This window comes from Sebastes fasciatus, chromosome 1 (assembly GCF_043250625.1).
Source record: "Sebastes fasciatus isolate fSebFas1 chromosome 1, fSebFas1.pri, whole genome shotgun sequence".
Classification (NCBI taxonomy): Eukaryota; Metazoa; Chordata; class Actinopteri; order Perciformes; family Sebastidae; genus Sebastes; species Sebastes fasciatus.
The window spans coordinates 17,200,159-17,226,933 of NC_133795.1; the positions used below are offsets into that span (position 1 = coordinate 17,200,159).

At 42.3% G+C, this 26,775-nt stretch overlaps 1 protein-coding gene across 3 annotated transcripts; it reads right to left on the reverse strand.

The window, feature by feature from the left end:
- Positions 1-121: 121 nt before the first annotated feature.
- Positions 122-25,807, reverse strand: LOC141766992 (G-protein coupled receptor 22). 3 transcript variants are annotated; one of them, XR_012593736.1, is made up of 3 exons: positions 25,354-25,807; positions 2,905-4,784; positions 122-2,842 (listed from the first exon to the last, which is right to left on the reverse strand). XR_012593736.1 is itself a non-coding variant. In XM_074634253.1 (2 exons), exon 2 carries the CDS (start codon positions 4,657-4,659, stop codon positions 2,971-2,973), a length of 1,689 nt encoding a protein of 562 aa, XP_074490354.1. In that variant the 5' UTR covers positions 4,660-4,784; positions 25,354-25,807; the 3' UTR covers positions 122-2,970. The 3 variants fall into 3 exon arrangements, 1 of the variants encoding a protein (XP_074490354.1); XR_012593735.1 differs by having other exon boundaries at positions 2,891-4,784; XM_074634253.1 differs by having other exon boundaries at positions 122-4,784.
- Between the last annotated feature and the right edge of the window lie 968 nt (positions 25,808-26,775).

The window sequence follows — 26,775 nt, forward strand, 5'->3', positions numbered from 1 at the left end:
CTAAAATAAATTTTCCTGTATAATTAAATTTACTGACATATAAAATATCAATATTAGAAAATCCACAACAACCAATACACTGAACAAAAAGTGTGTATGAACTGACACTGAGATGGATCAATTGTTAGATAGATCATCTTTTTAATACAGATTCTGTTCTGTTCTATACAATAACACATAATATAAATCTTATACAATACTAATAGTTCTCTATACACGTGGTCATAAATGTACAGTACAGTGTACACACATACAGTATTAACACAAATACACTTACATGTATCTTCTCTTTACAGTAGCTTTCCAACTTGCTCACTCAGAGTTTTTTTTATCACAATGGCTGATTTTCTGTCCGGCAGATGATTGTGACCAAAAAAGAAAAAACAATTTTCTTTGACTAAAACCTAAAACAGACACTTCAATATTTACATCCCTGAAAAATGTACATGAATACACAAGAATTATTGTCTTTTGTCTGGCTCACAAATAGTGTAAAAGGGGTGAGGATGAAGGAGATAGCCCAGATCCCAAAGACGATCTCCAAGAGCCCATTATAAAGTTTAAAGTGTACTCTATCTACTTACTGACATAAATCTTTACCTACTGTAACACCCATTATACAACAGCTGATTGAGGGCTGGTTTGTTGTTTTATGTCCAGCACGTTGAGAAATGAGACATGAAGCCCTGAGGAGAAAGAGAGACACAGATATAGTGTAACATGTCCAGGACTCAGTCAGGAGGCCTTTCCGCCTCCGCAGTCATTCAAAGTACTGTCCAAAAGCAGTGACTCTGCCCTCCAGAGCAACAAACAGCCAACACGAGGAGATGTCCCGTGTCAGTAGTTTTATGTGCCCCGCGTTGGGATTTCTCCGGTATAAGATGCTAGTTTACCTGCAGTGACTACAGACAGTTTTCACAAAATGTTGCCCTTTGATTTCCACTTTAAAACTGAAGTGATACAAGTTCAGTAGTGTGTTACAGTGGTCTGTGTAGTTACAATTGCTCCAAGTAATCTGCTTTTATATATTATGCCAAGTGGCCTCTTTCTGTTAATCAGAAGATTAAGTCCCCTTTCTTCTCTCTTCCCCCAGTAATCTAAACCGTAAATAGAAAGCCAACAATTCTGTGTTCACATTCTCTTTGTTCACATCCTTGGGGTCATTGCTTTTTAGATGATTTATTGCACATAATCACGGATGCGCACGGCTCATTCATTCATTCATTTACGCAACCGCACGCGCAAACACACATGCGTACATGCACACCATGCGACCATACGAACGCAATCACACACCCTCGCTTATGTCGTCATGACCGTTACTCTTACAGGGTAACTTTGGTACTTTTCAACCCGGACCCTATTTTCCCATGCTTTTATGTCTAAGTGAGTAAAGGGGACAACAATTTATGTCCACTAAAAGTGCTTGTTTTTATCATGACAGGCTCAGATTGTTATTATAAATGTCTGACAACACTATGGAAAGGACCCTATAGAGAAATTAAACATTATTTTTTATCTTTGCTTCCTGTTTGTTATTGTGTCATGTGACTTGTTGCCAGAAAAGACAACGGTGGAAATGTGAGTAAGAGTGGCACGGGATACTGGTGTTGTCAGAGTTTGTTGTGTTGGAGTACAGAAAGCGTAGCTTAGTGTTATCTAAAATATTTTCAATGTCATGGCTGAATATTTAGATTATTTCAAATATGTGGATGCAACGCAAGGTTTCAGAGCGAGGCGTCTCCGAGCGAGACACACAATAACAAACAGAACGGATCAAGCAAAAGGTAAGAAAAACGCAATCTGAGCCTGTCAGTGGCAAAAACAAGCACTTTTAGTGGACGTAAACTGACGGTAGCCCAGGTCGCAGCTTGTTTAGCGGTTGACTGCTGCAGCGTTCTCCCTCAATACAGGACCAATTTCAAAAAGTGTTGTCCCCATTAGTCACTTAGACACAAAAACATGTGAAAATAGGATTCAGGTTGAAAAATGAAGTTATCCTTTAAAGTTTATTTGAAAAAAATAAATAAAGTCATGCCTTTTAGTTTTAACTTGCACACATTCTTGTGAAATATGGTGCTTACAGGAAATGAAATCGGAATCAGTTTTTTTTTTTGCAGTTCCCTGGTAGTTTCATATGAGCCTGTAAACTTTTATTCTGAACGCTAGTATTTACCCGCCATTAATTTGCTATACCTTATATAGTATGTGCAAACACTTTCACTCAGATACATTTTTGTAAACATACAGCAGGACATTCAGCACCACAAGAATATATTAATAACTCAATTAAGGCATGAAAAAATGAGGGAAAGAAAGAGAAATATAGACTTCCATTAATATTTTTTCTCACTGAGAATATCTGTGCAGGTAGATATTGGTGTGCTTTCACAGATAATGACTAAATATTGATCAGTGTGCATTAAGTGTGTGTGTGTGTGTGTGTGTGTGTCCATATGTGTGTGTGCATATGTACATGCACATGCAAGTTGAAAGTGCACGCAGGAGTAGTAATGTATGCATTTGCTGTTGTCTAACCCTTATCCTACAAATGGGGTGCACACTAGTATAATTTCAGTAGCCATGGCTATATGGTGTATGCGTGACCAGTGTTGTCATGGTGACACAGTGGCCACCTTGTCAGTCAGAAAGTGGACTAATGAGGGCCAGTGTATAAGAAGAGCAGAAAGCAGGCTCTAATTAGAGCTCACCTGTCTCTGCTGTATCTGCATGGAACCAGCGGTCATGGGATTCGTCCTGACCTTTGTAAACTAACTGGTTTTTCTCACAACCGTGCACGAATATACACACGATCCATCTCTAGCAATACATACATACAATTCTTCAAATTCACACACACACACACACACACACACACACACACACACACACACACACACACACACACACACACACACACACACACACACACACACACCCACACACGCTCAAACACACTGAAGACTAGCCTCATTCCCTCACTGCCTCTGTGAGGCATCGATCAGTGCAATCGCTGGCCTCCACCCGTGGCTTGCGGTTCTTCCTCTGGCCTCCCCCGTCCACCCAGGAGTTATGAATAACTGTCCCCCCGCTGGGAGCCGGGTCCACCTGCAGAAGGGACACCACCCTTTTCTTGACACGTGTTTTGAGGGCACGGCGCAGCTTCTGCCTGGTGAAAGCATAGAGCAGAGGATGAAAAATAGTGGTTCCGTAAGCCATCGCCAAGAACCAGAGGCGCAGCCGCACCAGGCCGTCGCTGGGACCCATGCACAGGATCAGAACGTTGACAGCGGACAGAGGGGCCCAGCATCCCAGGAAGGTGGATATGATGAGTAGGGACATTTTTAGGACGCGACGTTGACGTTCCCGACGGTCCCTGTGCCTGCGCACTGCCCGCCTCAGGGCGATGATGGCGGAAACCGAGGCCTGTACGCCCAAGGTGGAGGCGGGCAGCGGTGTGGTGGCGTGGGTCTGCGTTGAGGCTGAAGCTGGGGTTGGGGAAGCAGGGGTGGCCGGCGTGGTGGCGATGGGGGTGGTGGCAGCGGTGCTGACAGTGGTGACTGTTGCTCCACTGTCAGACATCACCTGGGGCAAGGAGGGGAGTGGTGGGGGCGATGTTGGTGTAGGGGTGAGGGAGGGGATGAGAGGAGGATGGGAGAGGTTCTGGTTCTGGTTGGAGGACACAACCTCCGTGGGCAGGCTCAGGTCCTTCTTCTTCCGCCTCCTGCAGCGTATCCTGCAGGTGGGGTCCTTGGAACGCGTGCCCCATATCATGTGGGAGCCTATGCGAATGTTGAGGGCCTGCAGGATCTTGGAGTAGGTGAACAACATGACCGCCACGGCGATGAAGAAGCATGGCACCTGGAGTAACAAGTGGTAATACATAGCCATGCCTGTGTAATACCCCTGCCCTCCTACGCACAGCAGTGTCCTGTTCTGCCATACTGGAGTGAGGTGGTGTGAAGGGGAGGAAGGAGGAGTTGTGGGTAAAGAGGAAGGAGAGATGGAGGGAAAAATGGGGGTCAGTCTAGTGGTGAGCTCAGAGTCATTGTTCTGCCCTCCTGGCTCTTCATCCTCACTGTCCTCGACTGTCGTAGAGAAGAAATCCCCCTCCAGGAAGGGCAGGAAGAAGACAGCCAGAGACACGGCCCAGACTGCTGCCAGGAGCAGTGCTGCACGCCGGGGGGTCAGCAGACGACTGGCTGGACGCACTGAGATGTCGTATCGGTCCAGACTGATCACCAGCACGTTGACTGCTGTGGCCACACTGGTGAAAGTGACACAGGCCTCATGAAAGCAGCACAGCGTGGCCAGGCTGCCGACTCCACTCTCATTAGACGGCAGCAGGATCACAGCCACGGTCAGCGGCAGACACAGCAGACAGACCAGTATGTCCAGCACGTGAAGGTTGACTGTGACCAGGTTGCTGACTGAATCCACCAGGTTGGACTGAGCGCAGTAGAGCACGAGTACCGTCAGGTTGCTGCTGAAGCCCAACACCAGCTCGAGCATCAGCACGGTGGTCAAAGACACCTGGAAGCCCAGGGGGTAGGGCGTGCTCCAGCTATCCTCCACCCCCACCTCGCCCCCTCCATCCAGCAGGCCTACCCCCTGACCATCGCTGGTCTCCAGGAGGTCACGATAGCCTTCGGTCTCCATTGACGCCACAGCACTCCCTCACACATAGCAACAGCGGCCGCCACGCCACACCATGCTCTGTCTTTCTTTTCCTTCTGGCTCAAATGAGACAGCGATGAGGATGATGGCCAGATCTGTGGTCGATTCTGTAAATAGACATAGAAAGGAGAGGAGGAGTAGAAAGATAGAGGACAGAGAAAGATCAAGCAGTTATCAGTCAGCTTGTCTCATATTTACTCAAAAATAACACTGCACAGCAAGTACAAGTCATACTTGTCAGATTTCACAAGTGGGGAGAAGCTATGAGTTGACACAACGAGGTGAAAGTGATCTTGGCAGACGATTAGAGTCGTGGGGTGAAGTTCAAGCTGCTGCTGATGACCCATGATGCCTCACTGGGCTCAGGCACTTAGGAAACAACATGCTTCGCATAGACAATAGTAACAGCTCAGGCAGGAACTGGAGCAGGGAGTCTCTTGGGGGACATTTGCAAGTATGAGTGCATTAAGGAGGGACTCAGCGGAGGATCCCCGAACAGTCTACACATTTTAACAAACCAACGGGGATTTATTTCCTGACTGTGCTTACAGTTAATATACTGTGATAAATTGTGTTGCAAAGATGTAACCATGCTTCTCATGAGCAGGAGTGGGTGGATGTTTGATTCATTGTTATGCAACGTACATTATATGGGCCAGAAAGCTTGCAGAATAATGCTGCGTTCCAGACAACTCACAGGTCGTAATTTTCCCAGTTGAAATTTCCAACTTCCGACATCCAGGTATCATTGTATGGAAGACATTAGTGTTACTGTATATCGGCATTCCCTAAGGATATAACCTTCAAGTTCCCAATTCTCCAAAAATGTAAGAATGGGTTCTCCAAACCTCATGAAAAATGGCTGATTTCTTTTTCATTGTGAATGTTAATTTTTCAAGGACCAGGCATGCAGACAACTGAAACAGAAAGGCTTTTCTGGGGGGCATTTTTAACATTTCCTGAATACATTTTGTGCAGAGAAGATAACTTTCAGAGATTGTTTTCCGTAACCAGCTACCTAATAACATGGCGACATATTTTGACATCAATTTGCATGCAGAACAGGTTTAGTGTGTATTATTTAAATTAAATACAGGCAAATATACTTTACATTGCCTTTTCATTGATGGTTTACCATTTACAATGTGCCGTTGCATTGTTGTGTGACGTCAGACAACTGTTTACAAGTAGGAACTCAGATTTTGAGAGGCGTTCCATTGTACGTTTTCTAGTAGGAGGTCAGAAATCGAGTTCAAGTTGTCTGGAACGCAGCATAAGGCATGTGGAAATCATAGATTGTATATAAAGATGAACAACAAGACAGCTCCCCAAAAGTGAAGTTAAAAAATCTTGATCACCCCGTGGTGGCTGACTGCAGTATAGGTTATAAATCCCCATGTTAGCAGATGGGACATGAGCCAAACTAAGTCAAAGTACATGTCAAATAATGTTTTCCCAAAGATGGTTTATGCCATTTTAGGTAGTTCTTATGCTGATGAATGTTCAAGAGTTACTAAGTTTGGTTTTAATTAGATATCTGATGCTATAAAAAGGGGGTGAGACATCATGTTTGACAGCTGTGATTGACAGCTGCTCTGAGTGAAGTAGTCGCAAAGCCAAAGGCTCGGGAATTATACGAGAGAGAAGATGCAACTTTAACTTTCCATAACCGTTAAGAGTCTGTGTACTAGAACATGTGTCTATTTGATCATAAATGTAGTTATAGAGATATTTATGGTTAGTTGTTGTGTCTTTCTAGCCAAACCGCTACCGTGGTGCTAACATAGCAGCTAGGTGGCTCACGCTAGCAAGCTGCAGCCATGCTCGGCTCGTGATAGGGTGCTTGGCTCGTCTACTGCGCAGACTCTGGCTCCAAATGACATCAAAATCTCAAGATGGCTCCCGTATGCAAGATATATTGGCTTCACTTTTGGACAGTGGGAGTAACTGGAGACACGTCGACCATCTTAACATACAGTCTATGGTGGAAACATATAGAAACCAACTACACCTGTACTGTTAAGATGGCAGTGACACACTACATGTTGTCTACAGTATTAAGATCTACCTGTACCTGTTCCTCCATCGACAACCTACCTTGTCAGACAATTAATGCCTGTACAAATCCAGTAAATGCCAATTTGAAAAATCCCTCTGTTAAATCCTGTCTTGTCTTTTTTTCACACAAGCAGTATAAAACTGTCAGCTTGTACATCCAAGAGGAGAGGTGGCAGGGACATTGGTGGGCTGGTAGAGAGACCGTGCAGTGCATGTCAACATAGCGGCCCCCGACTGAGGGTGGCAGCAGTTAATAGTTCTCACAGGGAGACGTAATGAAGACGAATGGATCAATGATCCACAGACAGTGGCACATAAACAACGCTATCAGAGAAAGACCAGCTCCCCTGGCATCCTCGCTCCACACCCCCTCTGTCTCATCTGCTCTCCTACATCCCTCACATCTCTTCCTACTCAGTTCTCCTGGTTGATACACGGACTACTTTGCATGTAGAGCGTGTTATTCATGGCTGACTGTGCTTGGGAAGGAATCATATAAAGTGATTAGACATGATACCCCATATTGATATACAGTATAGCGAGAAAAACAACAACTATTCCCTGAGTCTCTGAACCGAGAGCTACAGGTGTGTCCTCACTGGCAGCGCTGACCTCGGCCTTTGCTGTCAACCTTTCCTCCGCAACAGCTTTTGTTCTCACCCTCTCGTTTGCCCTTTACTCTTTGTTTTATTTCACAGTTTTTCCTCCCATTTGTCAAGTGGAAAGGACCTACAGGCAGAACAGGACTCAGTGTGGGACAGCGGTCTATCTTAATCCACTAATGGGTTCCATGGGGTTTGGCGGTGTTGCTGGAACATTGATTTAAAGCATCATCGATCTGCCAATTTAACAAGCCTGAGGCAAGGGAGCACATGAACACACTCCCTATCTCCTCCTCTCACGGGTACCTGCGGCCCCATTTTGAGTGCTGCATAAAACTGTTGTTTTATTCCTTGTTTTTCACACCAACTGCAGTTAAAGAGTTGGTTTTATTAATTTACTTGAACATACTGCAGGTCACAGTTGTGGAGGACCACAAGAGTCATAGAAATAGGCATTTGTAAACAAATTTATGAATGCCTATTTTTATTTTACAATTAGTTATTAATCAATTAAATGCTTTATTTCTATTTCAGTGACTCTTGTGGTCCTCCATACGCAGTATGTGAGATTAATTAACAAAGGTAGTGTTTAAATTGTTGGATGTAACTTCAGTATTTGTAGTATTTCCCCTATCCCAAAAACAGTTAAAACAGTGAAGAGAGAGATAACTGGTTGCTCTGTGTACTCAACCAGAGATCAAAAAACGTGTTGGGAGGATAAACAGGAAGGCAATCCAGGCACGCCAAAATCTTAAAGTGGCAACGAGGAAAGAAATATTAAAAAGCTTTTATTATAGTGGCTAAATCATTAAAAAAGCCAACCTGTTTTGACCACTGTAGGTCTTCGCCACGGCATTTAACAGACAAAACGGGCCTCACCTATATAGAGAGGCGAAGTCCCGCCTCTTCCAGTGGACAACCATTGGACCTTATTTTGGAAAAAATATGAACGATAGTCAACGGAGAGAGACAAATATTCTTTTGATCCCATTTGAATTGCGCCGTGAATCACACATACGATGTTTGTCAATTTAAAAGATAGTTTTGCAAGCCGAGAAAGTCGCAGTTTGTTGTAAAACTGTTGAAGTATAAGCTACGATACGTAACGTAGTGAGCTACGGTTATTGTGTGCTTCGTACTGGGATGTATATTCACACCAGCAACGGGTCTGGCTTGTTCTTTTGCTTCCCCGCTGATAAAAAAAGACCAGGAGTCGCTGGATAAAACGCATCAAGTAAGATAACGTTTGATTTATGTCGGGTCATAGCTAAGTTATCTAGCTGGCTGGTGATGTACAATGCAAGACGAGAGATGTAGTTCACTGAGCGGTTTTACACAAAACTAAATGATACTACAACAAATTGGGATTTTTTTTACTTGGAAAATTATCTTTTAAATTGACAAACATCATAGGTGTGATTCATGGTGCAATTCAAATGGGATCAAATTTTTTTTTGTCTCTCTCCGTTGTTTTCCGTTTATATTTTTTCCGAAAGGTCCCATGGGGTCCACTGAAAGGGGAGGGACTTCGCCTCTCTATAGTGTCAACAACCAAAGGGAGGCAATTATATGACCCGTATAATAACATGATAGATGAAACACATTGAAAATAATGAAAACAACGAAATAGCATGAGATAAGATAACACAGAAAAAACGGTTATTCATATACATCATAAATGAAAGATAGGTACCTATAGGTTCTAACACAAGCTGTAAGAAATAGAAATTACAGCATAAAGACAGACATGATTCTGGGAGTAAAAACATATTTTAGGTATCTAGATCCATCCTGTGTTTGAGACTATAGAGTGCTGCAGGAATGAGTCCTAAAATCTGGAAATGAGTTAGCATGTTGTCACTTCCGGTTCCCTCGTCTGAAAGTCAATGGGTTTTTAGTTAGATGTCTGAAATAAGGTATGTGGTTAACACAAGCTTAAGAGATTTTAACTTTTCCTTCTAAGATACAAATACGTAAATATCCCAATTGTGAATTTTAAGTCTTTATGTGTCTTAAAAAAGGCGGTTGCTAAAAAGTGGCTAAATGAAACTACTAAATGTCATCACGCTGACTCGTCCGCCTTTACAGCTGGGTTGTTTATACTGATACACATGTGACCGTGGTGTAGTTTGTTTATAGCCTAACGTTAGCTTTTTACTTCTGCCGATTGCATTCACACTTCAAAATTCATAAAAGTGGTGTTAATTTGTGAAGATTATCTTGCTGAACAAAACGTCAACCTGTCATCCAGTACTATCCGACACCTATAATAACACTGACAGCAGGCTCCAGGAAGTTGTGCAGTCTAGGACTCTGGCAGTTTTTTTGTTTTGGAGCAAAGTAATCGAGACACCAGATTTGATGAAATCTGTAAAGCCAAAGTAAAATCTGTAGATGACAGTTACTCATTAGATTACATACTGAACAGACACATTATTTAACTTTCAATATTGTAAATTATGCTGTTGATTGATGACTTAGGAGAGGGCACACGGATTTACCAAAACCAATTTCTGTGACTGAAATGAAGCCATCCTCTATGACGATCACAGAACTCAGCAGAACTGAGGCTTTAAAGGGACAGACATCTGGGTTTTTGGAGTTTCTACCAACTCACAAACTGTGAAATAAATGTGTGGTAATTCTAACTTCCTGGTTGGCCTACAGAAATACATCATCTCTGGAGCACACTAGTCACACTGAGCGTCTACCGCAAGAATATTCAGTTTGCTGTGACCTTATAATGTCATCAAAATCAATTGTGTTAACAGTGTGTGGGACAACAAGGTGCAACAGAGAATCAATGAGCAAACACTGTGTGTTTGACAGTGAATCCCTTACAACAATCACAGAGACAACATACATATCAATACTGCACTGACCATACAGTGTCTTCCATCTAATGCGAGTGTGTTTGTGGCATGTGTGTCAGGAGAAGAACTGAATTGTGTGCTACCATATAAATAAAACTAATAAATAATGGAATGACATAATACAAAAATCAACTGTGGTCTGAATTTTTTATATTGACAGATAATGTGAAAACAAAACGGAGGCGTTTGTTCTTTTGGACTATAAAGTAAAATGTTATTCTGCAGTCACTGATTTGATCAGTCTCATCTCTTAACAGTCCTGCCAATAATTACAAGGGGATGATTGTGTACCGGTGAAATGTGCGGGCTGAATCGCTTTCAACAAGAGTCATTTATGTTACTCTATGACTAAGAGAAACACTGAGCCACAATCAGTCCTGTGATAATGGATACTCAGTGCTGTGCGATAAGAGACACTAAAGGCCACAAACAAAAGAGTGGAGAATGAAGACTGTTAGCATGCGGTTTGGGGGCAAGACTAAATGTCATAAGCCCTGAATATGAGCAGCTGTGACTCTGACCTGCGGGGAGGAGCAGTCACCTTATTATAGTATGTACAGTCAGAGAGGAAAGAAGAAAATTAAAATGTGTAGAGAGGGAGGTAAACTTTGGGTTGTTTTTCTAACGCGTTGGTGTCTTTCAGTGGGAATTGTATAATAAATTCTTGTTCATTTGAGGCTGCAGATCAGTCTTATGGTCCTACTAACTGAAAAAAACAAGGTGCGGAGAACTCATAGCAGTTATTGTGGCATGCTTGTTGTAACCAACAAAGTGTTTGTGTACACGTATGTTAGGGCTGTCAACGAAAATTTGTAAATTCAAATACATATTCAAATAGTAAAAAAACAGATATTTGAATATGAAAATTAATATTTGATTGTGAATAGAAGCAGTGGTTGTCTGCCTCACACATACATATTGAATGCCCTGCATGACGTGAGTCACACATCTTCACTTTCATTCATTTTAAATGAAATGTAACGTTAGGTCAAGCTGAACAAGGAATAATTCAACAACCGTAATGTTGGCAGAGAACCTCACCGCGGAGAGAGCGACACCGTGTCCCAACAGCAAGCGTTACGTTGCGTCATGTTAGAACAAATACTCAAACATCAACTTTGGCGCCATACAGCCTGTGATTTACAAGTCAGACAGAAGGGAAAGGGGTGGGAGCTTAAGGCATGTACTACAAACATGGTATATTTAAAAAATTACCCAAACAAACATTAAAATCTAAAAAGTCTAACGAGTTTTCTTACAGCTTTTATTTAATCCTGAAGACAAATCGGAAGCTCATCATGCTATCATGTGTATTTTCAGGTACATACTTGTATTTTGGGTTTCTACTAGAACATGTTTACATGCTTTAAAGCTGTTTCACACCAAGCATGGATTGTCGTCTGAAAAATTTGGACGGACCTCGATTTCAGTGAATTTCTGCCTGTGGAAAAATATGCTTGAACAATGAAATCCTTTGTTCCAACTGATTACTGTCATTCTGCATAATAATTAGCCATGTGCTTCTGTTTGTTGCACATTGAGTGTGAATTTTTGGGGCCTTGGAACAATGACCGGGGTAACAGACTGTCAGACAAATGGTCTTTTTTTCGGTCCAATGGGACATTTTTCGGACTATTGGTGTTCGGAATAACAATGTCCCCAATCTCAACACCCAATAATGTACAACAAACTACCTCAACAACCAAAATAAAGGACAATATATGGCTTGAGATTGCCCAGCAACTGTGATATGATGAAGTTGCTAATGTAGCTGATATGCACTTGCTAATGTTATATGTTGGTCATGGAACGGGGCTAGCCACAACAGCTAACGGCTGATTAGTTTAAGTATTGTGTAGTTAGTCGCTTAGACATTCTCTGTCTGGATAGATCTTTGTCGTGTGGAGTGGACATTATTCAGGAGGAAACTCACTGGGCCTTATTGACAAAAATGGAACACAGCAACGCGGATAATTTGCACCAGATCCAGTGTGAGGAAGGGGAGCAAAATCTGAATGGCTTGTTGAATCACATGTTTTCTGATCTAGGCAGCCAACAAAAACTGACTGGGTTGTCTTATTTCACAGTTTGTGAGTTGGTAGATACTCCAGATACCCAGATGTATGTCCCCATAAAGCCTAAGTTCTGCTGAGTTCTGTGATCGTCATAGAGGATGGCTTCATTTCAGTCACAGAAATGGGTTTTGGTAAATCCATGTGCCCTCTCCTAAGTCATTAATCAACAGCATAATTTATAATATTGAAAGTTAAATAATGTGTCTGTTCAGTATGTAATCTAATGAGTAACTGTCATCTACAGATTTAACTTCGGCTTTGCAGATGATTTCATCAAATCCTATGTCTCGATTACTTTGCTCCAAAACAAAAAACTGCCAGAGTCCTAGACCGCACAACTTCCTGGAGCCTGCTGTCAGTGTTATTATAGGTGTCGGATAGTACTGGATGACAGGTTGTCAAACCCTTTTCCACAATATCAGAGGGTAAATGCTCAAGCAGATCCTGTTATCAGTGTGAAAAGTTCAGTTTCTCTCTTTCTTTTCTCTTTTTTTTTTTTTTGCTTGTGTAATCTTGCATGTGCTCTAAGCTATCCATGTATTTAGTTTTTCTCCTGACAACACGTTTCCTGCCAGAGGCTAAATTACTTCTTCCCAAGACAAAGACAAACAGTAGGCATGCTTTCAGCCCAGACGGAAGACAACACAGTGAGTAGTGTTTCATTATCTCGGCATATTTGCTAGGTATGTGTTGGTGAAATAACACAACACACAACATTGCTACATGGAGAGAATATGTAAAAGGGAAGAGGATGGGCAACGTACAACAGTAGAGGCCGTGAGCTAGGCTGAGATACAGCTGGTACGGCCTGGACTCACAGGATAACTGCAGCAAAACGCTCCAACAATTTTATCAAAAGAGTGCAATCAACATAGTGCCGCAGCAGCTCAGTGGATGCCAAGATTAATTCAAGCTGCAACGCTTCGTCCTCTGTTTAGCTAGACATTGTGTTTTTTAATTATTATTACTACTCCCTTTTTCATTCAAAGAAACTGTATATTTCCACACTACAATCCTCTTATATTAACACACCTGCACAAAATAGCTTTTTAGAGCCACACTAAACGGACTCTCACAAACCACATGGACTCCTAAGTACACTGTAATGTCACTTCTGTAATCCCACCTCGATGGGTAGAGGCACACTTCACTTATTTCACACAGATTCACCTCAGATGACAGCTGCACTTCCAGGCCAATGCACCTGTCTGATAAACAACACATGCACGCACACATTCCCCGGGACGTCTGAAATGAGGCAGAAAAGGTTTATTAAATCCGTCCCTTTGTGTCATGACTGCTGTCTGTTGTGCTGCTGCGTGCCGCGGTTTCAACCAGCTACATGTTGAAAGTGCTGATCCTGCACCGGGCCTGAGGGCACTGTTTCCCACTTTCACCCCGGTCCTCGGCGCTCTAGATGTGACAACGGTGGTCGGTGCACGTGAGTTTGCTAATTATTTAAATGTAAGCACCGCCTGCACCCTCGATAAAACTTTATGTGCTAAGTTTGCATATTTCTGAGGGTGTAATAATTTTCCACAGAAGACAATCTCTGTCTGTTATAAATCATTTGTGTGGTGATTTCTAAGTGTTAGAGGAGGAGTGGTTCCTGCAATAATGGCAGAAAGTTATTATTATTTCCTGTGAATATTACATCAGAGATCAGTTTTCCTGTTATTTTTAGGAACTTTTAATACAATTCTTTGCCTGTATTATGTTTTTTTTTAATGATTTTAACACTCACACATACTTAATAGGCTTCTTTTTTTGACAAATTCTGTGTTTTCTTCTCCCAGATGCTTGGTATTGATCTATCAGCTCTTTGGTTGTTTTAACTGCGTACTTTTCTAATGCAGGATGGGGCTGTTTAGCAGAGAGTAACAGCTCTGTGAATATAACTTGTGTTTTGGTCTTCAACGTGCCGTATCCTTTTTATATCTTGAATAATAACACAAACTTTAAAAATAACTATTTAATTTCATAGAAATTAATGAAATGCTGAGATATAGGCCAACTGTATATTTTTTAAAGAAGGTTGTCTTTATGCCCCGACACACCAAGTCGTCGGCTTTTGTCGGCTCTAGTTTGCCCGTGTCTGAGTTTTTTCGGCCGATTCAGCATGTTGAATCGGCAGCAGCGCCCGTCGGTGAAAGAAATCACTCTGATTGGTGGTTCAGCTTAAACAAAGAGTATAGAAGCAATATACGACCTTTGGCTTAAACGAATCAGTGCACGAGACGTGAGGAAATCAGGCCAACGAGTAAAGTCAAGAGGAAAAACATCTTCATCTCATCTGATCATTCCAATACACGGATATTTTCACAACGACATGGCCATCTGATATGAAGCTAAGTGGTGAGTGAGAGTGGTGTGAAAATGGGCGGCAAACGCTTTTTCTTTTTACGTACGTATCATAACAACGGCTTGTATATCTGAAGTCCTCGGCCTTCTGGTTTCTCTTTAAAATGACAGATACAGACTACCGCCACCTGCTGGTAGGGAGAGTTATTTCATCTCACGCAGGCGGAGAACGTACGTGCTAACTGGCCGTCAGCTGTAGTCTTTGCTGTGTGTTCGAGTGCAACTTTTTGGCCAAAACAAAGACGACGTGAGACGACACAACTGGTGGCCTTCATCGCCGCTAGTTCTTTGATGTTGGGTTGGTGTGTCTGGGCCTTTACACCCCCTTAAAATCAAGAAGGCCTTGCGACCCCCCGTGAAGCTTTGGCGACCCGTAGTGGGTGTTGGGCCCCCCAGGTTGGGAACCACTGAGTTAGTATAATAGCTTGAAAAGGAAGCAGGACTACTTAAGAATGACAGATAAGCAGCTCAGACATAAGCAGATGTTTCAGTCTTCTAATGCTATCTGAAAAGTTTAGTAGAGCACACTGGATTGCTTGAAGTATTGTAGTCTGTCCTGTTAGCAGGAGTTATTATTTTTAATCAGTAAACCCGCTGCTGTGCTTTATATTCAGCAGTTGGATATGATCCAGCTCTTTGTGAGTCTCTGCGCCTGCGTCCACCTCAGGGACGGGGATCGTCAAGGCTGTTTACATGAGGACAACAATAACCAAAGTAGATGTGTGTCACTTTTTTTCCAAAATGAGATTGCAAAAAGAAAATGCTGGGGTAGTAAGCACAGCCTGGTTATTCAGATAAGAAAAGAAAAGCCATTTACAAGAGGGCATTGTATCTAACTACAGATGCATAAAGCTGGAAGTGTAGCTGCTTTGTATTGTGGTTTATTTAGGCAACCAGCCGTGGAGAAATTGTTATCTCTTTCTTCTTTGATGGATTTTTCCTTGTGAAGCCGGAAAATGTCAGTACAAAATGGAGAAACTAGAAAGAAGCCTTTGCTCTTTGATTCTATGGGACTGACACCGAAAGTTGACATTTAGTAAAGAAAGGGAGACGGGAAAGGTGAGTGAAGGAGAAAAAGCAAAGAGGATGGTGGCGCATGCAGCACGCTGACTCATGGCTGTCTTAGGTATTCTTAATGTCCGCAGTGAGACAATCGATCAAAGGCTTAATTTTCCCACTTGATTCATCCAGCAGCGCTAACAGCAAGCAGCCACCAGCTGGGCGGCAGCATCCCTGGCAGGCTCCCAGCAAAGCAGCCTGGACAGGCCAACAACACAACCCGCTCAGTGAGAGCAACAACATCCCACCCGATCTCATGTGTTTCTGATCAGGACAGCTTCAGGAACAACCGGTGAAATGCAGTTTGAATGAGCAACAAACAGAACACTGTCTGTTTATTATAGGTGTAAGCGTAACTCCAGAACTGTTAAAACCAACACTGATACTCCTTATGTGAGGACAAGCAACACTTAAAGAGGACCTATTAAGTTTATTTTCAGGTTCATACTTGTATTTTATGTTTCTACTAGAACATGTTTACGTGCTTTAATGTTAAAAAAACGCTTTATTTGTCTCATACCGGCTGTGCTGCAGCACCTTTTTTCACCCTCTGTCTGAGACGCTCTGTTTGAGCTCCTCCCACATCCGGAAAAAGCCCAGTCTGCTCTGATTGGTCAGCTGGCCCACTCTGTTGTGATTGGTCAATCGAACCAAACTCTTCGGACTCCGCTCCAGCTCCGCTCTAACTAGCTTTGTTTGAGGGCGTGCTGAACTAGCCGCTAGGCAGGTATTATGCAAATGTGTTACTTTGTGACATCACCACGTTACGGAAGAAAAGGCGGGACTTCAATCAAGGTGTTCAGGAGCAGAGTGTCTGGGGAGAGAGAGAGAAACTCTCTTTGGCATGTACTTTGGGCTTTGTAACTTTGCAGACCTTTTACAGGCACAAAAACACTATATAACACACTGAATGAAGGGGAAAAAGCACAAAAGCATAATAGGTCCTTTTAACACTGTAAAAACTAAAAATGGGTTATCATAACTCCTGCCAAGCTCGCCGAAGACACTCAAGCACACCATGTAGTCCACAATGTATGGCTAACTGCCATCCGCCTACACAGCCACCCACCGCCAGCCCAAGTCTCTGCACATGCTCCCTGCAGATACAGCGGAAGATGGATTGCCATCCAAGGTGAATGACATCTTGTGTGCTTAAGAAACTGCTGAATCCCATCCGCACTTACGCCGGAGACAAGTTAGGGAGAAAGGGACGGGAGGTAAGATGAAAACGGGAGGTAGGAAGTGATGGATGGGAGGGAGGCTTATAGCGATGTGCGGATGGATGCTGAGTCGCGTGCTCGCTGGAGGGGAATGTTTGTTCCCTGCTCACTACCTCTATCCATCTCTCTTTTGAATAGTCCCAGTTGCGCTGCTTCACCTCCCCTCGCCTACCCTCGCCATCCATCTTGCCACCGGCACATGGCTCTTTGCTTTTACACTGTGCAATATCTTTGTGCAATCCCGCCAGATCGTCTGGACGGACTATTCTATGTAATTTTGAATATTAAAGTGCACATACTACATATTGCTGTCGCCACGTTAGAGACCTTGTAGGTCAAATAAAGACTCACATGTCCAGTCACTTTATATCCCACAGTTCTGTCAGGCAGCGAACAGAACATCAATAAGGAAGCTATAGTAGGCCGGTTAATTATCACAGCCTGTAATCTATAGGAACAGCTACAGGAAGACTTTGGTCTCAAGACAGCTCTATCTGGTCCACAGAGCTGTGAGGCGTCATTATCACCTGATGGTTTTGATTTGGCTCCACACATTCATTAAAGACACTCCCTGGTATCCTATATCCCGCTATGACGCCTCAGGTCTGTAATTTTGCTATTAAAGTACCACCCATCAATAAGCATTTATCAAGGCGACCATGCAATCACAGCTCTTAAAGAAGAAATCAAAATCGAGTGTGAAAGCTGGCGAAATTAAGTGAAACTGAGTCAGAGCAAGTGGAGACTGTAAGGTGAATCATCGCTTTGGAGGGCGGTTCACTGGCCCATCCAACAGAATAGCAATGATTAGTAATATCAGAATTAAATAATAAATAATAATTAAAGAGGATAAATTTGCAAGATGTAACTGCGTTCATTATATTTCTATTATTCCAGTAATTACTCGTACAGTCCTTATGTGTTCTGAAGTGATTGGATGTGATTAGCAATGTCTCCCTTCATCTCTCCATTTCAACAGCCCTTGTCATCAGGAGTAGGTCTGGGTATCGTTTAAAAAATGACAGTGTCAGTACCAATATCAGTACCTTTAAAGAGACACCGGTACCAATAGAGTCCTTCATTCAATACCCATCATGTGAAAGGAAGATGTGTGTCCCACTGGCTAGCTAATCACCGCAAATACCGTATCCATACACTGAAAGTTTCTTACAAACAGGAGGTGTTTACTCATAATGGTGGATTAAAGGTGCACTCCACCAATTTAACACATAAAGATCAGTTTACTTGTCATAGGGAGTATTACTTTTGAGGCGTTTTCACAAACCATAGTCCATTTGGCTTGTCCGAATCAGAGAGAAATTGATACTTGTGGTTTGTTTTCTATTTAGTCTGGTTCGGTTTCACAGTGCAAAAATAAAAGCGGACCAAAAATAAGTTGCTGAGGGGCGTGTAGGAAGGAATTAATTTATATTTTTCATCTTGAGAGCTGCCACTTCTATGCAGGGAATCACAGACTTTGAAATGTTGCTGTTGAAGTTTTTTTCATTTTGACTCGGCACTGATCGACTGTACGCACAAATCACTTCTCCAGTTTATCTCAAATGACTTTATCTCTTCGGCCCAGATGTCAAGCAAACATCAGAGTACTGCAGAAGTCCAGGTCAGTCCTCTCCTACTCATGTTAACCTGTCGTTTACCTGTGTCCATCTCAACAAATGCCCGCACAGGCAGCCTGCGTTTTGGTTCGCTTTGAAACGGCCCGAGACCACCTCTCGTAAGCGGTCTTGGACTGCTTGTTTTGGTCTGCACCAGAGAACGATTACTGCATTCACAACTGCCCAAACGCACCGCACCAGAGTTTGATTAAAACAGACTAATTGTTGGCATGTGAAAGCACCCTTAAAGCATTTCAGTGTTCAGGAAATAAAGACAAATTGTTTAGGAAAAGATCTACTTAGTTAGGTTTATGAAAAGATCGACTTGGTTAGGTTTATGCAACAAAACTACTCAGTTAAGGAAAAGATTGTGGTTTGGGTTCAAATAACTCTGGAAGTGGCGTTACGTAAGTGTGCGAGTTGAGTGACAAATAAATCAATGTTGACTTCTGGTTTCACACAGGACACGAACGCCGGTCTCCTGGGTCAAAGTCTGGTGTTTTTGACCCATAATTCCTGGTTTACGATTACGTGAATTACACACAAATTTATTTTATGGTATATACACGATTTAAAGTGCATTACCTTTGGTAGGTATAGCTACAAACAGTGTATGAGACCAGCCTGCACTACTAGAGGTTAAAAAAAACTCCAAAGGATAACTCCAAAGGATAACTTAAACAAGACATTGCCTTGAAACAGCGAATCAGGAATTTAGCATTCTTGCAGTGTTCACCTTCAGCTTGAATCTAATCAAACTTTGCTTCGGCAGATCAGTGCCTGCAGAGAGAGGAATCTCTGTACCAATATATCATGTTTTACAGCTATCTGAAACAGACTCAAGCTCAGTGTCCGCGGATGATCGGGCTTTAGACAAGTGGAGAGAAGTTGAAGAGGTCAAAAAAGACTAGAAAAAAATGGATTTGAAGGCAATGAGAATAAGAGCAAAGGAGTAAGTGGAACTGATGGGGTACTAGAAAGAAAAGACTGAAGTTGTCTGCGACAGGTTAAAATGATTAAGCTATTTCACTCCAGAAGGCAATTAGAGCTCAATTAATGCCATTTATCTCCTGCAGACAGGACATCATTGGCCAAGAGGGGAGAGCATCACTGCAGGCGTCTGTACTCTCACACCATAATGACAGACAGAGGTCTAACATGAGGGAAGGAAAACCAACATACGCATAACCTTAAGAAGTCAGGGGTTCATTTTATATTCCCACATGAAGAGGTTTCATAAGAACACCAGGAGGGCCAAAGTACACAAGACGCATACTAAATACCTGATGGTGTCAGTTAAACCTCATTTACACTTACACCTAATGTCTGTCAGCTTCCAACTAATGTAGCCTAAAGATATAAATGTCATTATATGTCATACATAACTACAAATATACAATATGCAAGACTGTATTCCTGTTTAATGTCTATGGGTGGCCACACTGAGTCTATAATGTCTTCCATGTTGCCTGTCTTTCTCATCTTGACAGTCTATTTTCACCCTGGACACTCCACTCTGCTCTTCTAATGATTTATCGGTCCATCTCTTCTCTCTCTCTATTTGCTCTTCGTGCGTCTCATCTTTTCACCGTCCTCCTCCTTTTTGCTTTTTGTCCTGAGATCTGCTTCATCTCTATGTTTCCCTGCACTCACGCACTTCGAGGTGCATTGTTATTTACCGTGTTAGGTTGGGGAATTAAGTGCAGTGTGCTTTTAATTTCACACAGTAAACACGAGTACGCTGACAAGAAGGATGAGCAACCTCAGCCGTCATTAATCAATACACCTCCGTGTGAGGCAGTTAACTGGTGTTTGTTATGTTTTCACTCACTTTTCTTTTGCAGTTCAGAGACTGGGTTTGACAACATGTTTCTATTGGGGCTGTCAATCGATTAAAATATTTAATCACAATTAATCACATGATTGTCCATAGTTAATCGCGATTAATCGCAAATTAATCAAACATTTTTTGATCTGTTTAAAATGTACCTTAAAGGGAGATTTGTCAAGTATTTAATACTCTCATCAACATGGGAGTGGGCAAATATGATTGCTTTATGCAAATGTATGTAAATATTTATTATTGGAAATCAATTAACAACACAAAACAATGACAGATATTGTCCAGAAACCCTCACAGGTACTGCATTTAGCATAAAAAATATGCTCAAATCATAACATGGCAAACTGCAGCCCAACAGGCAACAACAGCTGTCAGTGTGTCAGTGTGCTGACTTGACTATGACTTGCCCCAAACTGCATGTGATTATCATAAAGTGGGCATGTCTGTAAAGGGGAGACTCGTGGGTACCCATAGAACCCATTTACATTCACATATCTTGAGGTCAGGGTTCAAGGGACCCTTTTGAAAATGGCCATGACAGTTTTTCCTCACCAAGCATTATTTAGCCTCCTTCGTGACAAGCTGGTAGGACGAGGTTCACTCTAGCTTTAAAACTGAGCCTGCTACAACCTCCGAAATACCCATTGGACTTTTAGGAGGTTAATAAAAAATCCCAAGTTGCGTTAAGACGTTAAAGAATTTAGTGATGTTGAAACAAATTTGCATTAACGCGTTATTATGGCGTTAACTTTGACAGCCCTAGTTCCTATGGCTTGGATCAACTCAACATGTCCTCATACAGCAGTTCGTATATCTTATGAAAAGTTATCCTCATTTTCCATGCGTTTTCCTACGATTGTCCAGCAACATGTGATGCCCGAGTCAATTTCTGCTTCAGTCTTTTCAAGATAAACTTCCGTCTTCACAGGAAACAACTTGGTTAAGTTTAGGCAACAAAACTAACGCTACTTAGTTAGGTTTAGGAAAAGATCGACTTCATCAGGTTTAAGCAACAAAATTACTTTGTTTTGGAAAAAATCGTGGTTTGAGTTAAAATAACTAAGTGTCGTAACTTAAGTAAGGAAGTTACGTGACAAATAAAACAACGTTGACTTCTGGTTTCACACGGGGTACGGACACCGGTCTCCTGGGTGAAAGTCTGGTGTTTTTTTGACCCGTTCATCCACCCAGACCTCCTCCCTAAACGGCATTTGTCGCTCTTAATTCTTCACAATCATGTGGATTACATACAAATTGGTTTTGTTGGATATACTGTATATGAATTTCAGTTTTCCTAGGTATAGCTACAAACAGTGTATGAGAACAGCATGATCAACTAGGATGATTAAAAAAGGATGTTGCCAATCCAGACAAAATATTGTTCTAAATAGGAAAACACAAATGTAGTCCTTAAATACAGTTGTCTTTTAATACTGCAGATATGAAAGCCTGTTGCTGGAGGCTTTTACAGCAATAAATGTGATTGTTGGTAATTACTACAGGGACTTTTTGCCGATGCCAATTCAAGGGAATTTAAAGATACAACATAAAATGGATTAACAGTTGAATTGTCAGTGAAAAATATACTTTTGGGACTATTTATGTTACAACATAACTGTTCTCAGTCCTTCAAAATGCATGCGAATCAGCAATGTAGCTGTGCCGTCCTTCATATAAACCTGATAGAATTCACAAGTAAAAAGTATTTAAAATGATATTCAAAACACAGACAGAAGCTTTATTGGAGGCTTTTATGACAATAAAGCAGCTCTTACATAAATCTTGCGTGCTTTTCCCACACTGCTGTTGTCCTACAATAACCTCAGCAGGACTCTGACCATCTCTTCCTCTTCAACACTGTTATACAGTATATATACTGCATATATATGTATGAGAGGTAAATACATGTGAGACTCATCAGATCAGAGGTACAGTACTCCTTTGCTCACTGCGCTGAAACAAAATATGACAGCTTCTCTCAACTACGCTGCGGCATCTAGCTGGAGAGTGACACGTGTGGTGGAATATTTCCCCACCAGCAGCAGCATCGAAGCTTCTCTATAAATACATGCACAGACGCAAACACACAATGACCCACATGCAAAGCAAACACACGGGCTGCCACCATGAGAGTGAATGGAAAATGGGAATGCGTTAAAACAATTATACCCTTTGGGACTCTGCATGGGAAACAGAAGGAAACACACACACACACACACACGTGTGCACAAACACACGCAGCCAGCCAACACATCACAGAGACGGTGGGCTTAAACTCAACTCTCTTTAATCTTCTGCATGTTTGTACTCAGTCTCATCAAAAAAGTTCATCTGGAGGTGAACCGTCCTAATGTGAGCTACTTAATATCAAGATGAGCTTATTATAACGTATCTTCACAGCAGCTAATTAACCGTCAATTAAAAAGACGGATTGTTTGATAAGATTGAGAAGAGAATAAAATGGTCTTTTAAGGGAAAATATGGTCACGTTACCTCGAAACCCAGAATGCATTTCAAGCTGCATTCTCAACATTTAAATTAGTCTTTCATTTTACCAACTAAACTACATCCTGCAGATTATTTTTGTATTTTAGAAATTCTCCATAATCTGACAGTTGTTCACACATTACATAACCGAAACAATAACACTGCATCAGTATTTTAGGCCAAGTTGAAGGTAAAATTCAATATGTTGCCACATATTGTGGAATAGCACTGCAGTATTACAAGAGAATACCACGAATTGGGCGGTATGGCCAAAATCTTCTATCACGATATAGGTCATTTCATATCTCGATAACGATATATATCACGATAATTCAATAATTTAAATAGAACTAGACACATTTTCTCATTTTAAGAACTTGAGTGTAAAATGGACATTGAACAAAATCACAAGTTTTAAGTAACGTTATAGAGAAAAAAGAAATAACTACAGGCCTAGCCTATATCGCTATCGAAACTATATAAAAATATGTATTTATATATTTTTATATCATTTTCACAATATATATCTTCATATTGCCCAGCCCTACAACGAATTAGAGAACTCAGAAAGTATGTGAACGTGGGAAAGCGATAATGTGAGAGAATGTGACTGTTGCAGGGGAACACAGAGAGTATTATGTGGGAACACAATAGTAAAGTGAGCAAACAAACAAAAATGGTAATAAAATAATCTTTCATTACTGTCACATGGCAAAAACCTTATGTCAGGAAGCAAAACATTTTGCAGCACTTGATCCCAACAACTAGATTTGTAATTGAAAAGCACCGTCAACTGCTGCAACAATAAATCGATTACTTGTCAAATTAATCACCAACTAGTTTGATAATCGATTAATCGATTTTAGTCTTTTTTTAAAGAAAAAAATAAGTCTAAATTCTCTGATTCCAGCTTCTTAAATGTGAATATTTTCTGGTTTCTTTACTCCTCTATGACAGTAAACTGAAGATCTTGGACGTCATCTTGGGCTTTGGGAAACACTGATCTACATTTTTCACCATTTTCTGACCAAACAACTAATCAAGAAATAATTAATCAACAATGAAAATAATTGTTATAGTTGCAGCCCTACTGTCAGCTAATGCAAACACACATCAGTTTGACATTAAACTAACAGGAGAATATGCTGCTTTAGTGTTGAGCAGAGCATCATCACCACTCTACCACCTTCCAACCACACGTTCCCATTTCACATCCCATCAACAAGAGAGCAGAGTAGGAAACACTCTTTATCATGTTGCTCCATATTCAAACACATGGCTGGATTACACCATATACAGTATATATATAGCCATAAAACAGTATAGCCTAACATTTAAAAACATTATATAATTGGAGGAAACAATGTGTAAAAAGCTTTCTGAACATTTTGCCTCACTGTGCCACCATGATATTTCACATTTAATACATAAAAGCAGAAATCAGGCTAAGGAAATTAAAATTTGTATTTTATTTATTTATTTTTTTACTGTTTTGCAATCTTTCTATAATGAAGGTAAATAAATGCTGAGGAGCCCTGATAATAAACAATCCTTTGAAATCCTGGTCTCTTGGGGGGTTATGCCAGTTCAACTAATCATGCAGCACTGTGGAATAATTTCATCTTATTAAAGCGTTTAAATGTCAAAACATGAGTTGGTGAACTGAGCCATGTTGCTCTTATAAAAACCATCAGACCTTCATGTCAAGCGTGGCGCATCCATGTGACTGAAGCACATCAACAATAAGAGAGGCTCTCTGGAAAACAGGACACTTCAACATGTGAGCATCTAAACACCACTTACTACAGGTCTGTTTAAAAAAACAAAAACATATTAGATGTTATATTCCCCTCTCTGGGACAAGCCTGGTTGTTGCTGCACACAGAGAAAAAAAAACAAGCCCAAAAATGGTGAGAAGGATTTTTTTTTTTTCCCCCACTTTTGTTTATAGCTTATTTTGTGTATTGTATATTGGTAGAAATTAAATTTTTTTATTCTTATTTTATTCTAACGTTTTTATCTATTCTTTTGTGATTATACTGTTTGACTTGCACCAACCAAACCAAAGCAAATTCCTAGTGTATACCTATTACACCTGGCAACAAACACCATTCTGATCGTGATTCTGATTCATGTCCAAAAATGCAAAGAAGAAGATTAAAATGAGCCGGTGACATGACATGTCCCGAAAGGTTGTGTTCAGGCCCCTTTGTAAGAAGTGCTGCTGATTTGTTATTGTCGCCTCCAGTCCGGATGAAAACAGCTTTGGACTGTCTTGTCCCTCCACCAGACAGCCCCAGCACCATTTGGTTCATTTTTGCAGAGCATCCCTTTTGGTCCCATCTTTAAATATATATATATATATATATATATATATATTTGTGAAGACATGATCAAAATGCATGATGATTTCTACTTGGAAATTAAAATTCGTGTGTGCTATAGAAGAAGAAGTGCGGTATAGTCGTGTGTTAAAACTTACCAGTTTGGTGGTTGAGTGGGAATTCCCCTTTTACATCCTACTGCAGGTGTCGGTGCGCTGCGCTATCTCCAACACACTGGACCCAGATTCACTCCAGAGCTTCTCCAGGACAGCCGGCTGTCAGCCAAAAAACGTGACCAGAATAATTTGCCCTCCGTTTTGTCATAAATATTACAGCGGGAGGGTGGTGGTGGTGGTGCAGATGCAGAGAGCAGCGGTGGCTCCACAAATAATATCACATCAGTGTTTGGGCGGTTTTTCTTTTCTTCTTTTAATTCCCCCAAATCAGCACGGCGCGCTACACCTGTCCACTTTTACGCAGCGGACTTGTACGTTCATCCCACACACGGACCACACGGCCACACAACGCATCATTATGCGCTATAACCGCTCACTGGAGCGCAGTCGCTCCATCCAGGCGACCAATACGGTGATCTGCAAGCGCAGAGAGGAGGGAGGAGGGAGGGATGAAGAGGAGGGAGGAGAGGGAGGTTTTTTTTGTTCGGAGGGGGAGGAGACAGGGATGCGGGAGGAAGAGGAGGAAGAGGAAGAGGAGGAGGAGGAAGAGGAGAAAGAGGGGGAAGAGGAGGAGGAGGAGGGAGGAAGAGGAGGAGGAGGAAGAGGAGGAGGAAGAGGAGAAAGAGGGGGAAGAGGAGGAGGAGGAGGGAGGGGAGGAGGAAGAGGAGGAAGAGGGGAAGAGGAGGAGGGTGGAAGAGGAGGAAGTGGATGAGGAGGAGGAAGAGGAGAAAGAGGGGGAAGAGGAGGAGGAGGAGGGAGGAAGAGGAGGAGGAGGAAGAGGAGGAGGAAGAGGAGAAAGAGGGGGAAGAGGAGGAGGAGGAGGAGAAAGAGGGGGAGGAGGAGGAGGAAGAGGAGGAAGAGGGGAAGAGGAGGATGGTGGAAGAGGAGGAAGTGGATGAGGAGGAGGAAGAGGAGGAAGAGGGGAAGAGGAGGAGAAGGAGGAAGAGGGGGAAGAGGAGGAAGAGGAAGAGGACGAGGTGGAAGAGGGGGAAGAGGAGGAGGAGGAGGAAGAGGAGGAGGGGGAAGAGGAGGAGGAGGCGGAGGAAGAGGAAGAGGAGGAGGAAGAGGAGGAGGAGGAGGAGAGGGAAGAGGGGGAGAGGAGGGAGAGGAAGAGGGGGAAGAGGGGGAAGAGGGGAGGAGGAGGAGGGGAGAAGAGGGGGAGAAAGAGGGAGTGGGGGGGCTGTGAGTTTGATGAGTGAGGAGGAGGAGGAGGAGCTCGGGTGGGCTGTGGGTGCGTGTGAAGGAGAGGAGGAGGAGGAGGAGGAGAGGGGGGCTTGGGGTGCGTGTGATGGAGAGGAGGAGGAGGAGGAGGAGAGGGGGGCTGTGGGTGCGTGTGATGGAGAGGAGGAGGAGGAGGAGGAGAGGGGGGGTTGCGGGTGCGTGTGATGGAGATGGGAAGCCTAG

Excerpts from the sequence above, each read along its gene's own strand:
- LOC141766992 (XM_074634253.1), bottom strand. The coding sequence starts at position 4,659 with ATGGAGACCGAAGGCTATCGTGACCTCCTGGAGACCAGCGATGGTCAG.